General features: G+C 39.5%; 1 protein-coding gene across 5 annotated transcripts in view; it reads right to left on the bottom strand.

The window, feature by feature from the left end:
- The window catches only part of DDX42 (DEAD-box helicase 42), a 37,576-nt gene extending 20,891 nt beyond the window's left edge, over positions 1-16,685 (bottom strand). Inside the window, exons 1-3 of one of the 5 annotated variants that reach the window (XM_041727038.1) lie at positions 16,108-16,685; positions 4,850-5,089; positions 2,968-3,118 (exon numbers count right to left, since the gene is read on the bottom strand). In XM_041727038.1, the coding sequence (XP_041582972.1) occupies positions 2,968-3,118; positions 4,850-5,070 (372 nt within the window). In that variant the 5' untranslated portion in view covers positions 5,071-5,089; positions 16,108-16,685. Of the gene's footprint in view, positions 1-2,967; positions 3,119-4,849; positions 5,090-11,338; positions 11,363-14,613; positions 14,760-16,096 lie in introns of those variants that run through there. The other 4 variants (XM_041727037.1, XM_041727039.1, XM_041727036.1 and 1 more) reach the window with 4 other exon arrangements.
- Between the last annotated feature and the right edge of the window lie 96 nt (positions 16,686-16,781).

The following is a 16,781-nucleotide window of genomic DNA, read 5'->3' as shown; positions in this document are numbered from 1 at the left end:
ATTCTTAGCTACTCCCACTCAAAAAGGGTGACACCAAGTTGCATTACTAAAAATTAAATCTGAATTTAAACCGAGAATATCAAGAAATGATTTTTTTCGTATTCATCCCTAGGGACTGCAAGATATAAAGAGAAACAGCCCTTTGGGAAATGTCTATATCTCAAGAAGAAGGGAAAAAAGATATATGTAAGACACTTCAAACATGACAAAACATTTATTGCATTTACTTGCAGAATAACTTAACATACTTAAATCACTACCACGTCACAAAGCACATGAAAGTTCTGAATAGTCCTGGTGTTATCCCAAAAATACAGTGCTACAAGAACTCAGATATGGAATGACACAGCAGAAAGAATATGGGATTTGGAGCTGAATTCTGGCTTTGCTACCTATAAAGTGCATATGCTTTAAGAGGCAAACAGTCTGAGTTATTCTAAATCATAGATGGGAAACAGAGTAATGGGTACCAACCTGACAATTAAGGAAGTAAACCAGGAGAAGAAAATTGTTTTCTTTTGATATATAGACACGTGCTTTGCTTGCACTTTAATAAGAAGGAATGCTTAATTTTTCCTATATCACGTGGCCCTGAGTCTTTTATTTTCTGGTATTTTGTAAGACACCTAAGCTCAGAAAAATATTTCTCCACTGTAAGAAAACTAAACATGAGTGACGATAAATGGTTCTAACGGGTAGCCTCAATGAGAGGGACAGACTTCAGGAACCAAGGTGAACTAGAAAAAGCAAGCCCTATATCTCCTAAAGCAGCCAGCCATTTGCTCAGCACTAAACTGTTTTCGTCTTGTAAGAGTACATGCTTAGTCTTGCCTAAGTGTCCACTTTTCAAGACTGAACTTTTATTTTTTTTTTTAATTTTTTTTTTTTAAATTTCTATTTATTTATGATAGTCACACACAGAGAGAGAGAGAGAGGCAGAGACACAGGCAGAGGGAGAAGCAGGCTCCATGCACCGGGAGCCCGACGTGGGATTCGATCCCGGGTCTCCAGGATCGCGCCCTGGGCCAAAGGCAGGCGCCAAACCGCTGCGCCACCCAGGGATCCCAAGACTGAACTTTTAAACAAAACCTCATCTTAAAAATTCTGGCTCACATGTTTAAAAAGCAGTATTTGGGCCAAACAAAAACATCTATATTGGATTCTTTCTTTTCCTCCTTTGAGATGAGATGTGGCTGAAGACTTTAGGTTATAAGTTACTGAGAAATCTGGAAGAAATCTGGAAGGCCTTTACTTCATAAGCAGTTTTTGAGCAAGAGGAATGACATAAACAACATGCTTTAGCCTAATTACTGTTTCTGTATACCACATAAATAGGAGAGCACAGAGTCTAAGGCAGGGAGAAAATTTATACCAGGCAAGAGTTAATTTAAGTGTAAAGCAGGCTGACTATAGTGGAAACAGAAACGAAGAAACAGATGCAAAAAAATGCTATAAAGATTGACTAGGGTGCCTGGGTGGCTCAGTCAGTTAAGGGTCTGCCTTCAGCTCAGGTCATGATCTCAGTGTCCTGGGATGGAGTCCTGTGTTGGGCTCTCTGCTCAGCAGGGAGTATGCTTCTCTCATTTACCCTCTGTGCTCTCTCTCTCTCTCTCAAATAATTAAGATCTTTAAAAAAAAAAAAAAAAAAAAAAGACTGGCAGAGCTTGCTAAATAAGAGGAAATGTAGCCTGATGTACTACAAAGAGCTAGGTTCTCAGGACTACCATGACAGAAGCATCAGGGTCCCAGCTGTGCCACATGGTACCAATGGGATTTGATGCAAGAGATTTGAATTCCCATAGGGTTCAGTTTTCTTACTAGTTAAAAAATTGTATTTCCATGTATTTTTTTCCTCCCAATCCCCCATTGTTATCCTAAGACTAAATGAAGTAAGTCATGAACATGTTTGATCATCTGGCATTAAGAGGACTATGTCAGACAAAAACAGATCTAGTTGAAGAAGAAAAGATGCCAGTGATACACTGTCCATGTAAAAATGGCCAATGTGAATTAGAAAAGAAGAACTGAAACCAAAGAGAGGTTGTTGGACTAAATGCATGAGTTTATTCACATAGAAGTTTCAGAAGTGGATGCGGTGGTTAAGAATGTATAGAGTGAAAATAGCAAATCAATATAGAGAACTGTAAGAATCAACCTATCTGAGAAATTGGAAGAGGATCATAGGAGTAAGAGAAACAGTCCAGAGAGATATATAATGAATTTTTTTGGTACAATGATATGGTAGTTATGTTTTCTAAATATTACCTTATAGAGATACAGACATACTAATGGATGAAATGATATGCCTGAGATTTACTTAAAAATAATTTAAGAGAAGGAAGAAAGGCCAGAAAACACAAGATTAGGCAAAAATTGTTAATTGATAAAGCAAGGTGAAGGGTACATGGGAGCCATTTTATTATTCTCTATGTGTGTTTGACTGAAATTTTTCATAGTAAAAGGTAAATAAATACAAAAGTCAGAGAGATGGGGGAAAGGACAAAACGCAAAATCGCAAAAACCTAGCAAGAAGAGTTTTAAGAACAAAATGGTTGCAAGTTTCCATTTCTACAGGGAGGTCGTGGATGCTGGTAATGTTGATAATAATAAACAAACACTAAAAGTACAGAATGCATCATTTTAGCAAGTTTCTTAGAAGTTTACTTGCCTTTAAAGCTAGAATGAAGGAGATAATACTTATTCTATTTTAGACAAAGAAATACTAAAACAACACACACACACAAATCTGGAGCCACCCTTGTTCAAGGGACAGAGTTCAAACTTCTAGGCATTGATCAGCTCTGAAAATGCCATACGGTGTGTGGATGTAGATCTAAGAAACTGTAGAGTATGAGAGCAAAATTCTCCAAAAGAGGGCCAAGAAACAAATTCTGAATGACTGAAGAGCTAGGTTAATTTGATCTATTTCTAATTGCTGAAATTTAACAAAACAGCCTTAATACTTGCCTCCACTTCAGCCATGAATGCCTCCAAGGGATCGTCATCGCTATCAGAATCTGCTGGCTTGGAATGGAACTGTTGGCGGGTAGGTGAGTTTTCAGCAGGAATATAAGGCAAATCAACATTGCTAGAGTCTTCTTCCTCATCTTCAAAATAGCTAGAAATTAAAACATATATATATATATATATATATATACACACACACACACACACACACACATATCTTTGAAAATTAAGACGTGTAACTGGTAAAGTGAATGTTTAATTGGGGTCAGTGAATCCTTCATTTAACAGAAATTTTTATTATGGTATATATATATGTTACTATTAAGGGATCTGAACTAAACATGTTAAATTAGAGATCTCCAGGCTTTGACAAATGACCTATTATTGTTTAATACATGTAATATGAGGTCAGCATTACCCTGATACCAAAAACAGATAAAAAAAAATACATGTAATATTCTAATATTGAAAAAAAAAAAAAAAACAGGCACAGTAGATTTTCTCATTTCAATACTGTCTATTCAAATCATATTTCCAGTTCTATTAAAAGGGATGAGTTTTCAGTAAAAATTTAGTATATTACTGTTGAACAGATATAACAAACGTTAAAGAGTATATGCTATGGAAAAATTACTGGTATACATGTATATATAATGGTATAAATATATGTCTATAAAATGGTATATATGTACAAATAGTAAAAATCTAGTTTTTTCTTTATAATCCTTAAACAAATTTAAGCAATATATTCAGAAGGCTAGAAGCTTTCTTCAGAAGTTCTGGGCTACTTTCTGAGAACTGACAGAAAAGAGTTACAAATAAATGCTCTATCTAAAATCATTCTCTGTACTCAAGTATTCAGAAAAGACAACCTCAAAGTCTGGAAAAAGTATCATTCTATATAGCTCTTTATAAACTTAAACAAAACAAAAAACTGTTTAGACCTTACATCAAAATTAAATAAAATAGTAACATAACTAAATATTAAATAAATAACAACCGCAGCTTAACATTTTAAAGCATTTTAGGTCTTCACAGGAATTATTTTAAAAGCTCTAACAACTGTTAGATGCTTCATACACATACATACTCATTTATATAGGTTTCATTTAACTAATGAAAAAGTATCCCTGAATTGGTAGTGATCCTTGACCTTGCCAAACCTTAAACATCTACCTCTGTATTTAATCCCTGCAACACACAAGCCTTTAAAAATGCCACTGTGTGCCCCATCTTGAGTTCTTTACAACAACCCAACTCAATTTGTCACAACCAAGTTGGAAATAGAAGAAATAGATTTCTTCATACTCAGCAAAGAAAGACATTACCATCTATAGGAATTAAGAGCTCAAACCTCAAACCCTAGCTTTCTATAACAACTCTTATCAGAAAATCAGGTTTAAAAAGGTAATTGGTAAACAGGCTTCCTGAGAACTCTGGGCAAAAATCCAAGTAGATTTTTCTCACACATAAGATTTTACAACATAATAGTTTTAAAACTTGGGTGTTGAGACAAATAGTGTCTCTACCAGTTTGACAACTGCCTGCGTCACAAAACAACTACATGGGGTTAATAAAAGACTTCCAGAAAGGCCATCAAAACCACATGAATTATTTAAAACTCTTCAGCCATGTTTAGGTTTCAATAGCCTCAAGTCTTTATGGAACAAGAAAGATGTAAGAAAGCACACAAGCATTATGTTCCTTACAAATGAGTAAACTCAACAATTTAACTTATTAGGAACAATGCAATTCAGTGAGATAAGCCATTAAAGAAGTCATTATTATTTGGGAAACAAATGGTTTCTTTACCTCAATTATTGTTGAGACCATGACTATCTCAAAGCCGAACCTCTGCTAAACTACCAAGATTATGACTTACGCATTTTCTTCATCAAAGTTGGCCCGTTTAGATCCAATTTTGTAGAAAGAAGGGAGCTGTGGTGGAGCTGACTTTCCAAAACCGGAAGAAGAGCTGGTTGCCCCAAAGGCACTGTGGGACTGTTGTGGGAGCTTGGGTTCCTCCTTCTTTCCAGCACTAATGGCAAAACCTCCAAAGCCAAATCCCCTCTTGGTGCCAGGGCCACCTTTATTCCAGTTCATGATGATGTCAATGACTGATCTGTTAGGAACAAAATACACTAATAATAAATTTAACTTTAAAATAGCCTACTGATTTTTAGGTCTCTTCCAACTTCTACCTACACTTCATTTTAAATATTTTCCTGTCAATTAAAACTATTTAATTTTAGGGGCACCTTAGTAGGTCGAGCACCTGATTCTTGGTTTCACTTCAGGTCATGCAAAATCTCAAGGTCCTGGGATTGAGCCTGCTTTGGGCTTCTGCACTCAGTGTAGTCTGCTTGAGGATTTTTCTCTCTCTCTTCCTCTGCCCTCCCCATGCTCACATGTGCTCGCTCTCTAAAATAAATAAATAAATCTTAAAAATAAAACCCTTAAAAATGAAAAACCAAAAGCTACTTAACTTTGTACTTCAGCTATGTGATATGCCAATCCTCCCCAAAAAATCACATTTTCTAAAAACACTAAAGAAAGTGTTATTTATTTTTGGGATCATAATCTAAACAGGAGTGTAGTATTTTAATATTGCCTCCTTCAAAAGGATTTGACCACTAATTTAACATCTTCAAGCTGCCAAAAATACTCACAAGACAACAAATATTTTCAGGATCTGATATGTGCTGGCTTGTTAGACAACTAAAAAATACCAAGATGAAAAGACTTAATCTCTTAATATTTATCCTCAAGGAGTTTATATTATAGTTTACCAAGAAAATAGATGACAAAAAAAAAATCCTCAAAAAACAAAAAAACAGAAACAACCTATAATCACAATATAATGTAGTGTTTGCTGTCAGAGAGCGAGGTGCTACCAGCGAAACAGCCAAAATGAAAGATTATCCTTTGGTAATGATATTTGGAAGAATGAAAGAATCAAAACTTGGAAAATCAGTTATTTGTAGAAAGTATCTATGTAATTATCTCTGAAGGGTACCCATGAACCATGCATTTACTGGGCAATGCCCACTAGAACACAAGCCAGGAAGAAAAAAGGATTCACCGTTGCCTGAAGTACTCAGCTTATGGTTAAGAATTACAAAGAAATTTCCTGAGCATTGATCAAATCAGTTTAAAAACAATACTATATTATCTTAGTAGTCTTGGCTCCAAAAAACCTTTTTTTAATGATGATATAAGCTATCTAAGTTTTATAGAAAAGCAGAAAGATCAGAAAGCAAAAAGGAACAAGATTTAAAACTATTTGAAATTCCTCTCCTATATATAATTTTGGTATCTTTCGCTATTTTTCTACACTATGTATATACATACACACACAATATTTTTTGTTTTCGTTATCTATTTTTTTTTTAAGATTTTATTTATTCATTCATGAGATATACAGAGAGAGGGAGAGAGAAGCAGAGGGAGAAGCAGGCTCCACGCAGGGAGCCCAACGCAGGACTCGATCCCAGGTCTCCAGGATCATGCCCTGAGCCAGAGGCAGGCGCTAAACCGCTGAGCCACCCAGGGATCCCCTAGTTATCTATTTCTTCATTTAATGATACATACTATGAATATCTTTCAATGTCAATGAATACATTTCTCCACTACTGTTTTTTTTTTTTTTAAGATTTTATTTATTTATTCATGAGAGACATAGAGAGAGGCAGAGACATAGGCAGAAACAGGCCCCTTGCAGGGAGGGAGCCTGATGTGGGACTTGATCCCGGGACTCCAGGATCACTCCCTGAGCGGAAGGCAGACACTCAACCACTGAGCACCCAGGCATCCTTACTGCTTTTTTTCTTTTTAATTCTAGAGCACTAGAGAGAGCACAAGTGGGGGTAGGGGCAGAGGGAGAGAAAATCTCAAGCAGAACTCCACATTGAACCCAGAGCCTAACATGGGGGACCCTGAGATCATGACCTGAGCAGAAATAAAGAGTCAGGAGCTCAACTGACTAATAAGCCACTCAGCCACCCCTCTCCACTACTGTTTTATAATGTTGTGAAACATACCACATAGCTGTATCATCATGCATACCTGTAATTATTTCTTTAGGATTAATTTTCAAAATCCGATTGCTTAACCAAAAGGAATATAAATTTTTAACTACTATTTAAAATTAGGAAAAGTGTCCAATACACACAGAGTAAAATAAGAAGGGCATAAAACAAGGTGGGTAGTATGATTAACTTATTTATCATAATTCAATATAAAAGCATGGTTACATATATAGAGAAAGCTGGAGGGCTGTTTACCAAAATGTTAATAGCAGCTATTTCGCTTTTACTTTCTTCCTTGTATTAAGGTTTATCATTAGTAAGAAAAATTAAGATCTTTATAATGGACTCTGAAGCCAATATGGGAAAGAGTTTCTAAAGCTGCTTCTACTATGACATTGTTGAAAAGACCATGAACAACATGCTCTACTTTTCTGGTTCTATGCCTCTCCCCATACATACCTTATAGATTTTGTTTGAACTGTTATTATGGACCTTCCATACAAGTTACATGTGGCTGAAGTAAGTACTTAATAAGTACTACTTTGCTTGAATTTAATTTAGACCATCTCTTCAAAAATCCCTTAAGGAGAATCCACATGATTCTAATGAGATGAGACTTAGGAAGAATGTTTACAAGCACGAAAATTTTAGCATTTGATAATATTATTTAACCAACGTGTGAACCTGGCTTTACAAGAGCTATTCCTAAACAACAAAAATGGTGGATCTGAATTTTAACCTCATTTTTTCCCTAGTGTATATAAAATAAATGCGCCATAGAAATCAGAAGGTAGTCAAAGGAGCGAGGGAAAAGGGAAAAACACCCTTTAGGTTTGGGTAGATCTTAAGAATCACATGAACAATCTCCTAGCAGGAAAACTTTCAATCATTTGCTGAAAGCTTGTTTAATGTCAGAGAGTATATTAGGTGCTGGGCATTTATATATGAAAAACACAGTCTCATTCTAATGGGGTTCATGGTCTGGTTTTAACCAACTGAAAAAAAACCAATGTGATATGCTGTAGCAGAGGTCCTGCACGAAATGCATTCATCGGTGGCTCAGGAAAGGGGTACCCAACCCAGGATGAGCGAGGGAGAAGACACAGTTTTTCTGGAGACAACACTGGTGTTTGATTTAAAAATCTGAAACAAGGTAGAAGTGTGAGAGGAGGTCATTTAAGACTGAGGAAACTAAAAAAAAAAGACTGAGGAAACTGTAAGTACCACCACAGAGAACTGCAAATAGTGCCATGGAGCTAGAGTTCAGTAGGATATCTAGGAAAGTTGTAGGACACATGTTCAGAAAGACAGGCAGGGTGCAGATGAACAGGTGAGAACATGGAATGAAGAGCTAAGAAAAGTGCCAAGTTGGGTCTGTAAGTGCAGGAACAGTCTGTGATGGAGCTATGATTTGATATAACATATTTGCACTTGAAGTTACTGGGCTAGATAAGCTAGCAGAGAGTGAGAAAAGGGGCAGACAAATGTTGGGGGTCAATAGTTAGGAATGCGCAGGGAAGAGAAGTTCACATGGCAACCTGAGGAGAGGAAGGAGAGAGGACATGGAGAATAGTGGCACAGAAGGTGAGAGACGTTTTACACGTGGAAAGTAAAGTCCAATGTTAAAAACTAAAGAGAAGCCAGAAGAACAGAACATAAAAGGCCTCTGTTGGATATACAACCAGGAGTCAACAGGGCAGGGGTTTCAATGGAACAGCAGGGGCAGGGGTGAGGAGTGACTGGTAAGTGGTAGACAGTTAAGACTAGGTCAAGAGGGGTACAGATTACTTCCTAAGCTTTATAGAAGAAGGAAAGAGTGAAGTGCTAACTAGAAGGGTTTTGTTTGTTAAGAAACATAAGCATGTTTGTATGCTAAAGGGGAAAAGCCAACAAAGATATAAAAACTAAAGATGTAAGAAGACAGGAAAATCCTAAGAATGAGCTCCTAAGGAGGAGACCTGAAGACACAAGATATCGGATAGGAGAAAAAGATGGGCACAGACACAAATCAGTCCTATTGAAATCAAAGGGTTCAAATTACAAAAGCAACACATCATATATTTAGTGTTAAAAATCTGACTTCTGGGCAGCCCAGGTGGCTCAGTGGTTTAGCGCCACCTTCAGCCCAGGGTATGATCCTGGAGACCCGGGATGGAGTCCCACGTCAGGCTCCCTGCATGGAGCCTGCTTCTCCCTCTGTCTGTGTCTGTGCCTCTCTCTTTCTTTGTGTCTCTCATGAATAAAAAAATAAACTCTTTAAAAAAAAAAAAGAAATCTGACTTCTGCTACAAATAGGCAGGTAGTGTGATTTTAAGCGGGTAAGTCACTTAACGGCTTTAAGACACAGGATGCAAACTATGCAGTATCATCTCTTTTTTTTGTTTTGTTTTGTTTTGTTTTTAAATTCTGAGATGTGGGTCAACCAAAAGATTGAACACCTCAGTCCAAGCCTTTCACTAATTAATCTAGAACACAATGCCCATTTCCCCTAATTTACTGCTTCTAGTAAGGCCAATACTGCACTGACTAGAATGTTACCTCCATGAGGGCAGGGACTTTGCTTGTTCTGTCCAGCACTGTATCCTTAGAGCCTAATGGGAGTGTAGTACTCAAAAATTTTTTGCTGGATGAGTAAATATCATGCATTCAGGCTCTCCAAAATTCACCCCAGTATTTGTGAAACCCATTATCTTCCACTATTACAAACCTTATGATCCAGCCTCCCAATGTACCATTAATTCCTTACTCTTGACAATAATCCTTTTTATTAGACTATGTAGGCTATACGACATAGGTGTATGGCTACAGATCCTTAACCATCATAAGGTTTGAAGGATTACAGCTGATATAACATGCAACAAACATCAACCTAATTAATCTCTATGGTTATACGTTAAAAAAAAAAAAAAAAAAAAAGGATGACTCCCCCCCATTTAGGCTCTTAAAATTTATTTGCATTCTTTAAGCAAATATTGTTTGGAGACACCTAGTAAACAGTTAATCAAGAAATAAACATAGAATATGAAAGAATTAACTACATTCCTGCTATTTGTGGGTCTTCTCTAAGCTCCCTTTATTCAGTCTTACACACACGCATGCACGCACGCACGCACGCTTCTAAGCCTTCTCTTAGATAATAATATGCCTGGAACACTCTCCTACCAAGCTGACAAACTCCTTATCAGACAGCTCTGAAACTTCACCTCTGCCTCCATAAACACCTCTCACACTGACAAGAAAAGGTGAAAACACTCACTAGCTTCAGTGTACGTCATATCACTGCAGGCCTTCCACATTCAGGTATAGTTCACTGACCTTAAAAACAACAAACAACCTCAAACAATCCAATTTAAAAACTGGCGAACTACCTTTTTTAAAACATATTTTATTTATTTATTCATGAGAGACACACAGAGAGAGGCAGAGACACAGGCAGAGGGAGAAGCAGGCTTCATGCAGGGAGCCCGACGTGGGACTCGATTCCAGGACCCCGAATCACAGGACCCCGGGATCACGCCCTGGGCCCAAGGCAGATGCTCAACCACTGAGCCACCCAGGTGCCCCAAGCAAACTACCTTAATAGACATTCTCCAAAGATATATAAATGGTCAATAAGCATATGAAAAGATGCTCAACAGCACTAATCCTTAGGGAAATACAATTGAAAACCACATCTCCTCACTCACTAGGATGACTCCTAAAAAAAAACTCCAAAACAAAACAAAAAACACAACAGAAAGTAAATGTTGCAAGGATGTGGAGAATCTGGAACCCTGTATAATGCTCATGGGAACATACAATGGTTCAGCTACTGTGGAAAACAGTATGGTGGTTCTTCAAAAAATTAACTACAGAACTACCATATGATCCAGCAATTCCACATCTGGGTATATACCCCCAAAAAATTGAAACCAGGGATATATAACCCATGATCTCAGCAGGACTATTCACAATTGCCAAAAGATGGAAGCCACCTAAGAGTCCATTGATGGATGAGCAAATAAACTAAATATGATACACACACACACATTTATACATGTATCAACATTATTCAGCCTTAAAAAGGAATGAAATTCTGATATGTGCTACACGAATGAAACTTGAAGGCATCACATTAAGGAAATATGTCAATCAAATGGGACAAACAAGAGAGGTGTCTGGGTGACTCAGCTCAGGTCACAGGATCCCAGGACCCTGGGATGGAGCCCCACATTGGTGTGTCCCTGCTTAGTGGGGAGTCTGCTTCTCCCTGTTTGTGTGCGTATGCATTCTCTCTCTCACAAACATATAAATCTTAACAACAACAACAAAAAAAAGGACAAATAGAGTATGATTCCACTTACACGAAGTAGAACAGTGAAGATCTGAAAGTAGAATGGGTGGCCAAGGCCTGGGGGTGTGGAGGAATGGAGAGTTACTGTTTAATAACAATACAGAGCTTCAGTTTTACAAGATAAAGAGTTCTGCAAAAACTATAGAGATGATGGGAAGACAACAATGTAGACATAATGCCACTTAACTATGCACTTAAAAGGGCTAAGATTTTTAATGTATATTTTAAAAACAATAAAAGAATTAGAATTCCATTTGCACATGTGTTTAGGTTGCTATTTTATCCAGTTTATGAAGAAGGAATGATGCAGTTTAGACCTCAATCTCTACTCTGAGATGCAAATATATTTGTGAAAATCTGACATTTTTTCTTTACAAAAGACTGAATTAAAAAATTTCTAATTTGAAAAGAATTAGCTGTGTAATAGAAGCATAAACAAAATTTCGTGAGCATCTCCTTTAAAGAGAACAACCTAAGTCTGGTCTTAGTAATAACTAACATTGTTCTATATTGACCACTAACTACTTTGTTATGTGTCAATACTATGAAGGACACCTCTCCTTCCCACTTCCATCTCTCCGATAGCAATAGATTCCTATAAAGTTCCTGTTATCCAGCCAGTCAACCATTACCAGAGTAACCAATAATTCAAAAATGTATTGAGTGCCTGCCTATTTTGTCAAGCACTGTTCTAGGTGCTTTGGATATAGTTATGCAATCTGACACACCACAGCTCTCAGGGCGTTCACTCTGGTCCAGTAGAAAGAAAACCAAATCATAAGTTCAGGTAGTAAAAGTGCTATCAAAACAAAACAATATAAAAAAAGATAAAGGCAGGTAAGAAAAAAGTAAGCTATTAACAGAAAGAAATCAGGTAAGGCCTCTCTGAAGTGACTAATATTTGTTTGACATTAGACAAGTAACCCTGTATCCCTTCAACTCTACTGTTCTAAGAATGCTTACCCCCCCCCTTTTAAGATTTTATTGATTCATTTGAGAGAGAGAGAGGAGAGCACGTGTTGGGCTCACAGCGGGGAGGAGCAGGTTCCCTGATTCCAAGACCCCTGAGATCATGATGTGAGCAGAAGGCAGATGCTTAAATGACTGAGCCACCCAGGCAGCCCTGAAAATGTGTTTTATGAGAAAACTCATAAGTTTTCTTCCACTGATAAATGGAGAATGTCAAGCTTTACTCTGATCTCTTTCAACTCAGGAATCCCATACATAAGTGCCCCATGACACTTCAGACCACAAAGAGCTGACAAGTGGGGATGGCTTCGTAAGAGAGCTGGTACCCGGCTAGGCAGAGAAGATGCAAGCTGACTAGAGGAGTACAAAGGAAGAAGACATTCTAAGGAAGAAGAGTATGAAGAAAGAAGAGTATGTGGTAAAGTATAAAATAACGGTGAGCCAGAAACAAGTAGCAAAAGAGGAAATCAATTTCTACCTCCTTTGGTTTAATATTGTGGAACTAGGGAAAGCCACACCCAATGGTGATGAGCATTCAGGTACTCAGCAAAAACCTTCTTCCAGGTTCTTTCAGATCCTGGCCCCAGACTTTGCTGCCCCATATTTCTCATTCTGTCATTCCCTTTAATTAAATAGTTCTCCAGTTAGTCAAGATGGAATGACACTCTCCATGGTGGCAACAAACTACACAATTCACATTCATATCTCGCATGGTTTCCCCACATGCACTGGTGTTCCAAGAAAAACAAGCACTTTGGTTCTTGCTCTTCCCTTAACCTAGATTCCTTCCCCACCAAATCTCTCTAATCCTATCTACCAAAGTTCTATCCTTTGAAGTCCAACTCCTAGAACTATGATATGAATATGACTTCCTGGGGATCCTAGGATGGCCCAGCGGTTTAGCGCCTGCCTTTGGCCCAGGACGTGATCCTGGACTCCCAGGATTGAGTCCCACGTTGGGCTCCCCACGTGGAGCCTGCTTCTCCCTCTGTCTATGTCTCTGCCTCTCTCTGTGTGTCTCTCATGAATAAATAAATAAAATCTTAAAAAAAAAAAAATTCCCAAGAGAAGTGGCAGCTTACTCCTCAAACTCCCTTTCCAGTCTTAAAACACCCAACATTTAATCATAACTATTTGTATTCTAATTTTCTCTCTTCAACTCTAAGTTATAGGTTTCACAGGTGAAGAAGCACTCATTTATCTCTCTTGTTTTCCACAGTATGTACTCTTTATGCATGTTTATTCAATATGCAAGAATCCCAAGATTTATAACATGGCCAAGGAGAAAAATCACAAATAACATAAAGTCCCACTTGGAATGGTTCTAAATGTTATGGTTCTAAAATGCTATCTATGGTTTAGTAGAAAATCTTAACAGCATAGTAAAGTAGCACAGACTATAGAGCCAGGCTATGTTCAAACTCTAGCTTTGGCACTAACTTGATGTGAACCTCAAGGAAGATATTTGGCTTTTCTGGGCCTGTAAGATGGTGAGAATATCACCTACTTAACAGGGCTGGTGTAAAGTATTGAGTTCATACACAAAATTACACTTACAGCAAAGGCTGGTATATAGTAAGTGCACAATATGTACTAGCTGCCGTATTTATCATTATCTCTCCAGAAACCAATTTCTCCACTGATAAATGGAGAATGTCAAGCTTTACTCTGATCTCTTTCAACTCAGGAATCCCATACATAAGTGCCCCATGACACTTCAGACCACAAAGAGCTGACAAGTGGGGATGGCTTCGTAAGAGAGCTGGTACCCGGCTAGGCAGAGAAGATGCAAGCTGACTAGAGGAGTACGAAGGAAGAAGACATTCTAAGGAAGAAAGCTAGGAAGAATAGCAAAGGCAGAATAAGCGTAGAATATCAGGATGAAAATTGGTCTAGAGTTTATGTTCTGGGCAAAGGTGGAAAATAAGATATGATCTTAATGCCTTTAAAAATAGTGCACTACCAAACAACAGATTATAAAACCATGTTACTTTAAAACTTATGTTTCTGGAAAAGGAGAAAGTTCTAGTGAAAGTTGATTAGCATCTACTCTATCTAATAATCTGCCTTTAGAACAGCTCACACACTATACACTGGGTAGTTCTTTAATGAGAATCTGTACAAAACCCAAGAATGTCTTCATTTTCTTCTAAAGCCAAGTTCAAGTAAGTTTTGGTTACGCCTATTTTGGAAGTGTCTCTTTCCTCTCTTACAGAAAGTAAGATGACTACATAAATATGAATTTGGTAAAACTAAAATAAAAAGAAATCATTCCTTCATGAATTACACTAAACTACAACGTAAGTCAGTTCTTACCATTCCTCTGCTCAAAAGCCTCAGATGATTCCAGAGATAATGTGAAATCCTCATAATGGCCTAAAAGTTCCTTGGTTTGGTGCTGCCTCCCCCAGGTCTTCCTGACCTTATCTCCTACTCCTCCTCCTTTGCTCACAAAGCTCCAAAGCACACTGGTCTTCTAATCATTCCTCTTAAAAAAAAAAAAAAAACAGCATTGTCCTCTTCAAGGTCTTTACACTTGCTTTTCCCTCTGCCTGGAAAGTTCCTTCACCCTAATACTTGCTAGGCTCACTCCTTCACCTCCTTCTACTCTGCTTAAATACCAGCTGGTCTGTAAATACTCCCTGCCCACCCTACTTCAAAATGCAGTACACCTCCCCATCCCTCTTTCTAAGCTTTTTTTTTTTTTAAAAACCTAAGTCAGTAATCATCTTCTAACATACAGTATAACCTCTGTATTTATGTTTTATCTCTCCTTCCCCCACTAGAAAGTAAGTTTCAGGAGGGCAGGGGTCACAGACAGAACACTGCTACCTAAAAGGCACACAGCAGACATCAATAAAGATATTCTTTGAATGCACTGCAGATCAAACCATATAATGTCCCTTCTAGGTAAAGGAAAATGCAACATGCTTTTTTTTTTTCCCCCGCCGCTAAAAATCTAATTTCTGTATGAACTACATATTGCTCACCTCCTTTGTGCCAGAATTGGGCTTGACTCTGGAAAGTTAGAGTGAATTAAGACATAACCTCTGCCCTCTGGGAGCTCGAGGGCATGCATATGGAGAATAGGCATTAAAAAAAAAAAAACATCATTTACAAAACACAATACACAACCTAAGGAAATTGAACGACCGCCTCAAGGAGTGAGGAGCAAAGGGGAAAGCTTCACTAGGGTGATGAGGAAAGCTGATTCCCCAAAACTCTCAACTAGCATGATAGTTCCTTCTTATATCATTGGTGCGTGTGCTTGCAACTCCACATAAATTATTTACTTGCATCAGATAGGCTCTTAAATAGGCCACAAAAAAACTTTGTGCGACAAGAGGGATGTACTCAAGGCTGCACGAAGATCACTGACTATATTTTTACTGGCTTCCGATTGGGCAACTTTTACCCATCGCGTCCCCCCGATTCGGAGGCTGGCATCCGCCAACTGCTGCCGACTTTGGTCAGAACCCTCTTTGTGGCTATCCCTACCAGGAGCCCCGCACCCAGCAAATCCCTTTTTCAGTAGGGCGGGCGGGCGCCGCCTCCGGAAAGCCGCCAACTGGGCCACAATGAGAGTTACGGGAGAAGCGGGAGCTGTGGAAGCGACGAGGTCGGGAAGGACCTCTGGAGGCCTCCGCCTCGCACTCCCACCCCTCCCGGCCCCCTGGGCCTCTGCTGCCCCGAAGCTTCACAGACTCTTTGTTAAACGAGGCCGCGGTTCCCTGGCCTTCACTAGGCCCCGCAGTTGCCTCAAGTCGCCCCAAGGGTAGCGACCCCGACTCAGACCCACCTCGCACAGACCTGCTGTTGTGGCCGCAGCGGCAGCTGATACTACCGCCGACGCGGAGAGAACCCTACCGCCAGAGTACGCGCGGTCCAGGCCGCGGCCGCCGCGCTCCTTCCTCTCCGCCCCCTTCTTCGCCGCCGCCGCCACCGCCGCCGCCGCTTCTCGGCCCGTTGCTGACCGGGGGGAGGGGAACGCAAAGCTGACATGCGCAGTGCAGAGAGCGCGGGCCGAAGGGCGGGGCCTGGGGCTACGGCTCCCGGAAGGCGCCGCGGGCTCGGGACCTTAAAGCTCCAGAACACCTCCCAGACTTCTCACTCCGGCCGACGCTGCTGCTGCTGCTGCTGGAGGAGCGCTCGTAGCCCGGGAGGCGGCCTAGGGGGTGAAGAAAGCGTAGCAATGACAGCTGTCTAGAAACCCCAAGAAAAGGAATTGGGCGGAAACCACGTATACATAAAATTGTGGACTCCCTAAACTCTGGTCCTTTGCAGATACGACCTAGGCAACATTTTCCGCATGTCTCTAGCCACGTGGTCCCATAGACCATGGCCACCTTTAGCTTCCGGAGCACCAGTTCAGAGTGATGACAATTCGACTGAACCCTAGCGGAGAGGGCTGGGATCGGCGTAGGCAGTTCCGGCCCGCGAGCCGAGATTATGTAATCTTCCCAGCGGCCCCACCTTGCCTCTGC

The sequence above is a fragment of the Vulpes lagopus genome, chromosome 12, assembly GCF_018345385.1.
Source record: "Vulpes lagopus strain Blue_001 chromosome 12, ASM1834538v1, whole genome shotgun sequence".
NCBI lineage: Eukaryota > Metazoa > Chordata > Mammalia > Carnivora > Canidae > Vulpes > Vulpes lagopus.
The sequence above is the reverse complement of the archived record's forward strand: the minus strand, read 5'-3'. Positions and strand labels throughout refer to the sequence as shown.